Here is an 11447-nt window from a genome sequence, read left to right as displayed (position 1 = left end):
TGGGGTTTTAAATAGAGTGAAGCTGGAGATTTGAAAATTGGAAATGGAGGGGAATTTTTCTTTCGTTTTACATCGGACGGTCGAGAGAAGGTGTGACTTGGATTTGATCCGTGTGAATTAGATTGGACCAATAGAATTTGTTTATTCAGGCGCCAAATATCTTTGAATTTTGAGTTCCCTTAGGAAAACGACTGTCGTTTTGAAATTTTTAAGCCAATTGAAAAGCAAGCCGAGCTTATCCTTATTTGAAGGCCTAGGAAATATTAGTAATCAAGAATGAGATTTCATTGGGTATATTTTTGGAGGTTTATATTCAAAACATTAGGTATTGATTAAATATTTATGTCATAATTATCATACATATTTATGTTCTTTGGTATAATTTTCAATATTTTAATTATCTCGTAATTTCACATTTATGAACAGTGTTAAGATGTAGTATAGAATGTAATCTTATCACAACCTCTTTCTTAGATTATTTATGTATAAAATGAAATTTAATATAAAATTACCATTTATCTTCGTACTCTTTCTAATTTATAGCTATGTTATTTTTTAATTATATTTTGAATTTTGATGTTGGGCTAAACCATGAACTTCAAATTGTTTAATTATTTTAAGAAAATATTTATTTACTTCTAAACCAATAAAAGAGGCGTTAAATTTTTAAAACAAAACAATAGTTTAAATAATTAAGAATATTGTTAAAACATCTAATCACCTATAGAGATGATTCACTAATTATGCCCCGTTTAATTAATAGTGAAATAAGATGAGAAAAATGCTATGTTAGTGGTGCTTAAAAACAAGAAATCTAACGATATATCCCACCGGTCGGATCATCAAATGGTGAATGGTGACGGGGTTTGGATATGGGGGTAGTCAGAGAGATCTTTGGGATTTTTGGTCAACTTTTCTTGTTTTTTTTCTTCTCTGTAAGTAGATTGTTTTTGAGGTTATGTTGGAAAAAGTCACCGACTACCAAGTTGAAGATTAATTCTAATGACGTTGTTGCCTTTAAATCTTATGCTCAACTTGTGGGGACTTAAAAGGAAGGGTGGAGGGTTTTTCTTTCCCAAAAGGAATATTACTTTTTTCTTCTCTTGAGTTGAGAGAACCAAACAATTATGGAATGAATCTTAAACGAGACTGAAGAACAAGGGAAACTGCGCTAGAAAATGGAAGAAACTAATTACATTTCTGGTATTGAAGGTTTGTTCTTGTTTCTGGATTCATTTTTTAATGAAACAAATGTTGCAATTTTGAGTACACACACAAAAAAAAAAATTTAAGCCCTTTCCATTGCTTTTGCCCTTATCTTTCTTAGGGTGGGTTTGGATGGACGATGCGGTACGATAAAAATGTTCTTTATATAAAGTCGTTTTCTCCAAAATCTACAAAAATAGGCCAAATTTGGGTATGATAGGTAAAAACACTCTTTACATGAAACACTTTTTACTTATATGACATAAGAGAGGGGGAAAGCGCATCATACGAGACGCACTTTCTCTTTCTCTCCTGTCACGTTAGCAAAAAAGTTTCCTTGAAATAAAATATTCGTCAATTAAAACTTGAAAAAAATTAGCCGTTGGATTAAAATCTAAAAAAAACGAAAAAAGTTTAATAACTCTTTGAAAACCTGAAAATTTCATGATAAAATTTACAGTCTGTCTTGTCTTTTCCATGGCAAAATTTTGTCACAAGAATGCAAATCTTGATGAACCTACAGTTTTTAAACCTTGAGCCTAAACTAAATTAAAAACTTAACCCTTCTCGATCATTGATCTTAAAATGCTTTATAAAATGGACGTCAAGCCACGAACATTAAAAGTTAGGTAGAAACAAATTTGGTGATTCTAAAAAATGAACTTGAGCAAATAGTGAAGAGATGGTTCGATACAATGTATATAGACTCTTGCAAAAATATGCTTAGAATGAAAAATGTCGAGTGAACAAAAGCAATGTGAGGGTCAAAAGAAAAAGCAAGTGAATAAAAGCACAGATAGAGATAAAAGCATTGTGAGTGAAATGTTAAAATTTTTAGAATGTGCTCAAAGCGAAAAATCGATTCATGAGCTTAAAATTAACTTTTCGCTTTCATAATGCACACTTGTTCGCTAAGTTGTTTGTACTTGCCAATATCAAACCATATTTTCCACATTGTTGGAGAGAAAAGGGAGAAGAAAGAAAGAGAAATAAAATGGTGAGCTTAATGATCACATGTGGGGGGAAATGGGAACAACATGTGTTATACTATTTTTAGTGCTTGAACCATTTTGAGCCAATCTTCTCTTTGAACTTATACCAGCCTAAACCTCAAAACACTAGGATTGCTTTTATATCTATTCACTCTGTAATATATACATCATATTTGCATATCTTATTTTAATGGAATAATACAAAGGATGCTGCTTTTCCAGGATTACTTTTTTATCTATTCACTCTGTAACTTTATGAATTAAATTGATTTGCTTCCAAAGTTATGAATTTTTGATGCATTAGTCTTATATTGTATAGTAGAAGAATTAGTTACAGTGTACATACCCCTCAATTGATTGTCAAGTTTCTCCATTGTTCAAGAGTCGTTTATGTTGCATGCCTTAGTGTTTTAAGTGTTTGCTTAAGGACAAACAAAGACTTAAGTGTGGGGGAGTTTGATTTGACGTAATTTGATACGTCAAATTAGGCTCTCTAGAACACTTAATAAGTTGTTCTCATACAATTTACGAGTCTTTTCTATATTTTTCGGAGTTTTTAGTTTTTAGTATTAATAATTGTTTTTATGGTTTTACCCATTTTGAGACCGAAATTGGCAAAATGGTGTCATTGAAAACCTAATGGTGTATTTGAGTTGGTGTAGAGAGACGACAATGGCCAAACCTTGAGGAGAAATACATTTGACATGGGTTTCTCGACATTATGCTAGGATGTCGCGACACCAAGCTTCCTTTTGTCTCGAGGGTGCCAGACTTCAAAAAAGAAATCAACTTGGAGTTGATTGTCAAGAGAGTCGCGACACTTAGGGTGTTGTGTCGCGAGATTGAGCCTAAAGTCGTGACATCGAGCCTCCAAGATCGTGATATCATTGAAGGTTGTTGAAGTGAAGACATCATGGCCACCACCGAGGATGTTGTGACATTGGCTAGTGAATGTCACGACATTGAGAACCCTAGAGCCAAGAGTGCGCCACTATCGAGGGTGTCGTGACACTGAAACTTGGATGTCACGACACCACTGCTTGATGGGATGAAAATCACTACAGGGTTAATCTTTTGTCCAACTCAAAACTCAAGTCAACCCACATGTTCCAAGGACGTTTTTGTCAAAGATCTAAGGTTGAATTGGTTGTATTAAAGACACTTTTGTTGTAAGTTTAAGACAGCAACATTTCTTATCATCTTTTTAGTTTAATTGTTAGCCTTTTTTCCATGGTTAGATTTTAATATTTACCTTTTTAGGCTTAGTGTGTAATCTAATCTTTTTATGGGTTACCAATTTATTTAAGAAAATTACGGAATTGTCATTTTATAATTAAAATAAATTATATTATTCGGGAGTAATTTAATATTTTATTTTAAAACTAATAAAGAAAGCATATGATGGGATTTGAATCCAAATAAATCGGGTTCAGTAAAATCTTTAAATTACCAGTTAGCTAAAACTTTATTTTAATATTTTTATATAATTCAATTTTATTATGTGCACTTGATTACCCCATTAATTAATTATATATATGAATGTATTTTTGATTGAGTTGATGTAATAGATTAACTCGATATTAATTTAATTATTTCCATTTTAACATTATACATATTTAATGTGTTATTATATTAATTAATTTTAAATCATATATTTCACTTCTAGAAGGAAAGATGTATGAATACATTCTTAAAAATTGCGGGTCTGAGAAGATTCATACGGTAATTTAGACTAGCTGAAAATTGAGAAAAACACTCATGGAAAGAAGCTCGTTTTTTGTATACAATAATACAAATCACCTTTTTTTCAGCTAAAAGATGCATAACTGTTGTTTTGCTTCCCATTTTATATAAACTAAAACATCAAGAAACCACCTTCTTCATGTTCAGAAAAACTCTAAATTAACACATTTTAAAGCCTCTTTTTAATACACAAAACCCTCATGAACTTCCATTTAATGCACTTTTAAAATGATTCTTGCAAGCTTTGATTACCTATCACAATATAAATCCCAGACACTGAAAACACAGAAAGAAGATGGAATTTTCTTGGTTTCTGGTTTTTTCTAATGACAAAGCTGCTTTGATAGAATCCAAGTTATGGACTACTGTTGCGTTTTGGTTATGGTTATTATGACTGTTTTTGCTTCTTGTTTTCGAGTTGGTTTATCGAAGCCTAATGAATTATATGTGAAGAATTTCATCAGTTGGGATGACATGAAAGTTGATGGACATAAAATAAGATTGAATACTTCAACAGTTTGTCATAATCAAAGTCGAGTTATTGTGGTTGATAAAAATGGCGGTGGAGATTCAATCACAGTTCAAGGAGCAGTAAACATGGTTCCTGAATATAATAAACAAAGAGTTAAGATTTATATTCTTCCAGGAATTTACAGGTAATTTGTTTGTATATTTCGTAGTTAATAATAGTCATGTTCGATTTGGTATAAAAACCCTTGGATTTGATCCCATTTTTGCAGGGAGAAAGTAGTTGTTCCACGTTTCAAGCCGTATATATCATTTGTAGGGAACGAAGGTCAAATGGTCAACACCATAATTTCATGGCACGATAAAGCTTCTGATAGGAACAGCAATGGAGGTAGCTTGGGAACTTACAGATCAGCCTCTGTCACAATAGGATCTGATTATTTCTGCGCCACTGACATCACGTTTGAGGTGATAAACGAATTACCCATTCTCATACTCATGTTCGGATATGTGTTGGACATGAGTGTTGAATACGATAAATCGAGTTTGATGCTTTGGTACAGAATACAGTGATTGGAGCTCCTGGAGAACCTGGAAGGCAAGCAGTGGCACTGAGGATTTATGGTGACAAGGCAATGTTTTACAAGGTCAAGATTGTGGGGGGACAAGACACACTTTTAGATGAAACTGGATCACATTACTTCTACCATTCAGTAATTCAAGGCAGTGTGGATTTCATCTGTGGCAAGTCGAGATCACTGTATCAGGTACAAATTTCAAAGGTTTTTGTTTGAGGGTCATGAAACTGAGGGTGGAATGGTTTTTGGAAAAACAGGAATGTTTGATTCAATCCACAGCTAAAAAGATTGGAGCTATTGCAGCACACCACAGGGATTTACCAGATGATAATACAGGTTTTTCATTTGTAAGCTGCATAATCACTGGAAGTGGTAAAGTTTACTTGGGAAGAGCTTGGGGAAACTATTCAAGAACTATATATTCTAACTGTTATTTTGACAATGTTATAATTCCTGCTGGATGGAGCGACTGGAACGACCCTTTAAGGCACAAGTATGATCATTTCCAGTGAAATTTCAATGCATGCAGGAATCTGATTTATAAGCTTGATTCTAATTTTGACATTTCCAGGACTGTAGAATTCGGGGAATTCCAGAGCTGGGGAACAGGATCTGATACAAGTGGAAGGGTGCCATGGTCAAAGAAACTTACTTATGGAGAAGCTAAACCTTTTATGGACATAAAATTCATAGATGGAAAACAGTGGCTGAAACTATGAGCTCTTCTCTCTTTTTCATTATTCTAGGCCTAGCCTTATCTCCCCCACATACAAATCACAAATATTTATTTTTCTTAATTAACTCAATAAAAGCAATCGAAAAGTTCTTTCATATATTTCTTTGCACATCCTGTCGCAAGAACCATGTAATTAGATTTGACACCAACTGTAATGAATGACTGGCTTTCAAGACTTTCATTTTTAGATGGTTAAAATTTGACAGACTATAAATTTCAAGATGAAAATAATAAAAAGTCATTTTATATATCATATATCATACATAATAACATAGATTTAATAAAAAATTTGAACTATTATTTCTTTAATAAAATCTCATTCAATATAACTTATATCAAATGGTTCATGATCAAGATTAAATTTTATAGTAGAAAATATTTCATCTAAATAATTTGTAAAACAAACTTGTAAAAATATTCGAAAAGACTTTTTGAAACCGAGTGTGCTGGTTGTAAATAACTCTATCAATTTTAGAAAATATTTCTATAGGTAGAATAATTCTAGACTTATTATATAATCATAATCTAAATATTTTATTTGTAATCGTATTAATTGTTCCCTTATTAATAAAATATTGGGATATATCAAGAAGATTGCTTATCTTCTTAATATCTAAAAACTAATTTCTAGTTCTTCCCAATCACGATATAAAATAGATTTTAACAATAAATCATGATCTTCTTGTTCTTTAGTTGTTTTTTCAACTAGGAATTGTGAAAGCTTTGTAAGAGCTCTTCTAAAGTTCACTCTTTGCTCAATAATATGGGTTTTCCATATTTCATTAATAAAACTATATAATTCTAAGGGTAAACCTGGATTACAAAAGTCTTTTATTTCTTGTATTTATTGTGGTTTCAACAAATTGTCTATTGCACAAAAATTTTTTACCCCTAGAATAATTTCAACATAACTAGCTTGGTATACTGAATTTGGATCTTGGGACCATTATAGTTGACTTACCGATTGTAATGGAAATAATAATTGAGTTGAAATTCTAACAGGTTGTCTTTCCATTGGATATTGAACATAGTATCCTTGATTAGGATAAAATGATACTTGAGAAGGTATTGACACAAATCCTTGATTAGGATAATTTGATTTGAAGGTGTTTCCTTCGTTGGGCTTTTTATTAATGGTAGTCAATTCACCTACTTTTTCTAAAGGCTGTTTACCTCTATTCATAAGGCCTGCTAAGATAATTAACAATAATATTGTCAGTACCTTTAACATATAAAACTTCAAAATTAAATATGCATAATTCATTATACCATCTAATTCTTCTTGGTGTAGTTTCCAAACGTTTATTAGTAAAGAAATATTTAACGGTCGATTTTCAATTTTTTGATAAATGTTTGAGGTGCTAAATATATAAGAAACTTTTTATTCCTTTCTTTATAGTTAATAATTCTTTTCAAATATAACATAATTAATTTCATTTGTTTTAAGTTTTCTTGTACTATATCCACATATTAATTCTTCGTTATTTATTGTTCTTGCTTGAACAAAAAAGGTAGTTAATCAATTAGATTTAAACTCCCAAAGATGTATTAAAAGAATTAATCTATATTCTATGTAAGAGCCCATTTTTGCCCGGGCCCATACCAGTAAAACAAACCCAAAATTACAATGGCCCGAATGACCTAATAAGAATTAAAACCCGAGCCTTAGTATTAAAACCAAAATATAAAATAAAATAAATAAAATGTTCAGTTCTTTTGTTACAATAGCAGGCCTAAATCCAAGTGGCCCAAACACTAGCCTAGCCCAATCAGCCTCAGCCCAAAAAGCCCAACACTCAATAGCCCACTACGTTTCAGGAAACAGAAACCCTAGGGTTTCTAGCTAGCCTCCTGCGCCGCAGCCAACAGTAGCCTCCCATACGCGCGCCTCCACGCCACGCTCCTCCGTACGGCCGTACCTGCAAGAAGGACAAACAAACGCAACAAAGCAGAAAAAGCAAGCAAAAAGAGGAGAAATCGACAGCAAATCAGAGAAATATAGTAGAAAATAAGAAAAATGTAAAAAAAAAAGGATTCGGGGGAGGATTTCTTTTATTTTTTTCTTTTCATTTTATTTTTTGGTGATTCTGGCTATAAAGAATCCAATACAAACACTGTAAATGGGGGGGACACGGATTCAATAAAAAAAATGAGAATACCAAGAGGTGATTTTTTTCTGGGTTCTATTCTTTCTTTTATCCGCGGTTCTTCTTTTCGTTTTATATTCTGTTGATTGTTTATAAAAAAAAGAAGCAGTAGCAGTAAAGGGAAGGGGAAACGTACCTTGTGGCCGGACCTCCGCTCTCTCCGTCGTCATCAGAGTTTGGGCGAGGTTTGAGGGCCCCTGGGGACGACGCTTCTTCGAAGCGGCGCAAAGAACCTTTACGGTTCTTCAGTTTCTTTTTAGAAAGATGATAAGAGGCTGATTTATTTAGGTTTTATTTTAGTTTGTATATGGAGGAAATGGCGCCGTTTTAAGCATGTTTCAGTAGCTTTAAAAACGACGCCGTTCAGAAGCCTCCGACCCGCGTGGTGACCCGACCCGGGGAAGGATCCGCGCGTTTTTGTTAAATGGCTTACTTGCGCCACTAGTTCCTCGCTTTTATTGCGCGCTACAATCCAGTTCTTTTATTTCTTTTTAAATTTAACCTCTTATTTCATTTTTGTTTCACGTTGGTCCTTCCCATAACGCGGCGTTTCGAGGTGTTGGGATTATTTCCCTTTTAGTCCCTCGTGTCATTCGCGCGTTGTAATCTAGTCCTTGTTATTTATTTTAATTCTGTTTGTGGCTCTTTAATTTTATTTTAATCGCATTTTGACCCCGCATTTTATTTTTAATTTCTTTTGTTTCCTGTTAATTCAGTTGTAATTATGGTTGGATCCTTTTATTAATTAGTTCAATAATTAATTTGTTGTTGTTATGTTATTCAGATTTATTTATCCTTTTTATGTATATATATTTTACGTGCTATACTTTAATTTTCTTATTATAATCACATGTGTTAGTGTTAAATTTCATTATGTAGCCACAATATATTATTAGCGTCATAAATTTTTCATGTATTATTACCTTAGATTTATTACGTATTTGTTTTAAATTCATTATGAATCATCATTTCAAATTTGTTATGCATTATTTTTTTTCTTCAAAAAGTATTACGTATTAATATATGCATATATATCGTGCATCAAAACCCAATTTAACATCATTATACATTTTATTGATTCAATGATTTATACTTATGCTTCAATGTCTTTGTATTTTTACATGTATTACTATATTTTAAGAATTTTCATAATAGAAACCATTTTATATGCATATATGACTTAGATTAAATTACTATTAATTTCACAATTATTATCATTATTAATTTTAAGTTGTTCCTCTAACAAGCTTTTGTATATATATGTTCGAACCTAATTATATGTATGTATAGTTTATTTTTAAAAGAAAAGGGAAGACCTTGTTTTATATTTGGCCTACTTCCATTTATTGATTATTTGTCATTCACTAATGTATATTATGAGTTATCCTTTTGCGTGATACATTGTCATTTCATGGCGCTTTATTCATCGAAAGAATTACATTTTATTTAAGTATCAAAATCAATTTATTCAAAAATCTTCAAAATTCTCGAAGTTTGGAATCCTCGAGAGAATTGAGCCCTAACGTATTGGGTTCCAATTTTCCTCGTCGAATCTAAATAATCGAAAATTTTTTTAAACATATAATTTTCAAATAAAAACCCATTCTCGGGAATTCGACACGCTGTGTCCTAACGCATTGGATATGACATGTTATTTTCTCGAGACGAGGATTTTAAAAATAAAGGCAATGTTCGATATTTAGGAATTTTGTGAAATCGAACCCTAACTTACTAGGTTTTGATTTTCTCATTTGACCCAAATAATCGGATATCCTTCTCAAAATGCATAGGTTTTAAAAGTCAAGAGATAAATTTAACTTTGAGGATTTAAAATGTTGCACTCTAACTTACTAAGTGTGACGATTTATTTCTTTGAAATAAGTAAATCTCATCGTCCAATTCATTTTACTCAAATTTTCTTTTCAAAGGATCGTATTTTAAAATCTTTTCAAAGTTTCGACACTAAGACATTAAACAATCGATTCGGTACCAATTTTGGGCATTACGAGGGTGCCAACCCTTCCTCGTACGTAACCGACTCCCGAACCTATTTTCTCAAATCTCGCAGACCTAAAATTTATTTTTAATGGTGAACCGATCACACCTTAATGAAAGATCGGTGGCGACTCCCAATTTTCTTTTTTAAGTCGACAACTAAAATTTTTTTGTTTTTCAAAAAAAGATGGTTTCGACATTCTAAAAACAGAATTTTGTGGCTATACTGATAAAAAAGATCAAGACAGGCTATCTAGTTATGTGTTGTCAAAAATTAAATTATGTGACATTGGATATTTAGAAGCTTTTTCTAAAAAATTCTTCATGAATATCAAAAACTAAAAAATGAAAATATAAAATTTTAGAAAACCAATATTTTCACAAATTACCACCACTATGGGATCAGATTTGTATAAAAAAATATGATTGTTATTTAGAAAAATATAGCAAAATATCACGTGTAGATACAGATACTATATATTCTATAGAAAATAAAATTAATTTTGCAAAAGAAAAATTAACTAATTATTGCTTACAAAGTAAGGCTTCTAAACAAGTTAAGCATAAATTAAGTAATAAACATTGTACAAAAATTTTAGAAAATGAATGGGAATTTGGATGTAATTCAATACGTCCTAATACTTATAAAAACAGAAAAAGAAAAATCGAAGATATAAGCTAGTTAGATGGAAACCTTGGAAAAAGATAAAAAAAATTTAGGTAATAATAAGAAGAAAATATTTATTAGAAGAAAAACTTCTAAAAGTTCTAAAGCAAAAATATAAATGGTTTATATGTGATGAAGAAGGTCATAGAGTACCAACTTGTCCCGATAAAGGAAAAGTGCAAGAAAAATGATTAAAACACTTGAAAAACAAAATTTAGAAATTTGTTCAAGAGGAAATATTATATGAATTAATATCGAAAGATTCGATACATATAGTGAAGGATATATATTTATGTTTAACTTAGGAAGTAGTTTTAATAATCGTTAGAAAAATTCCTAATAATGAACAACAAGATCTTTATATTATTGAATTAAATTTCATATATTGTACTATTTATATTATTAAATTGTTTAATCATGTTGAATCATCAATTTCTATTAAAATTGATTTATTGATGATGACATAAAATACTCATATTAAAATTTTGGTATCAATTTCACATTTTATCTTTAAAATATTTTTATTAAAAATCACATTTTTACATTTAATATATTTTTAATTTCAAAATACTTAGTGACAAGAATTAGAAGATAATTAAAGCAACTAAGCAAACAAAGAAACTAACCCGTATATAAAATATCAATAAATAAATTATGATGAAATGAAAGTTAATAACAAATTTGATTACAGTAGTTGGCAGTAGCTATAAGGATCCAAAGTTATTTTTTTAAAATTTAACTCGAACAAATATACTCAATTCGATTTCCATCTCACTGGACTTGATTCGAGAAAATTTTAAATCGAGTTAGGATGATAAAATAAGATTCGTCAACTTGATTAACTAAAATAATTTTCATTTGATTCAATTCGATCGAATGCTCACCAAAGACAACCATTAAAAATTCAGTCTCCCA

The 11447-nt window shown here is 31.0% G+C and overlaps 1 protein-coding gene across 2 annotated transcripts; it reads left to right on the top strand.

Annotated features, from left to right (window-relative positions):
• Nucleotides 1-4099: 4099 nt before the first annotated feature.
• On the top strand, nt 4100-5898 carry LOC105783935 (pectinesterase QRT1). 2 transcript variants are annotated; one of them, XM_012609648.2, is made up of 5 exons: nt 4100-4597; nt 4682-4877; nt 4973-5176; nt 5245-5480; nt 5567-5898. In XM_012609648.2, the coding sequence occupies exons 1-5, from the start codon at nt 4299-4301 to the stop codon at nt 5601-5603; spliced, it is 972 nt and encodes a 323-aa protein (XP_012465102.1). In that variant the 5' UTR covers nt 4100-4298; the 3' UTR covers nt 5604-5898. The 2 variants fall into 2 exon arrangements, with proteins under 2 accessions (XP_012465102.1, XP_012465101.1); XM_012609647.2 differs by having other exon boundaries at nt 5559-5898.
• The last annotated feature ends 5549 nt before the right edge of the window (nt 5899-11447 follow it).

The sequence above is a fragment of the Gossypium raimondii genome, chromosome 13 (genome assembly GCF_025698545.1).
Source record: "Gossypium raimondii isolate GPD5lz chromosome 13, ASM2569854v1, whole genome shotgun sequence".
In the NCBI taxonomy this organism is placed as follows: Eukaryota; Viridiplantae; Streptophyta; class Magnoliopsida; order Malvales; family Malvaceae; genus Gossypium; species Gossypium raimondii.
Note: the sequence above shows the minus strand (reverse complement) of the source record. Positions and strands in the feature narration are given on the sequence as shown.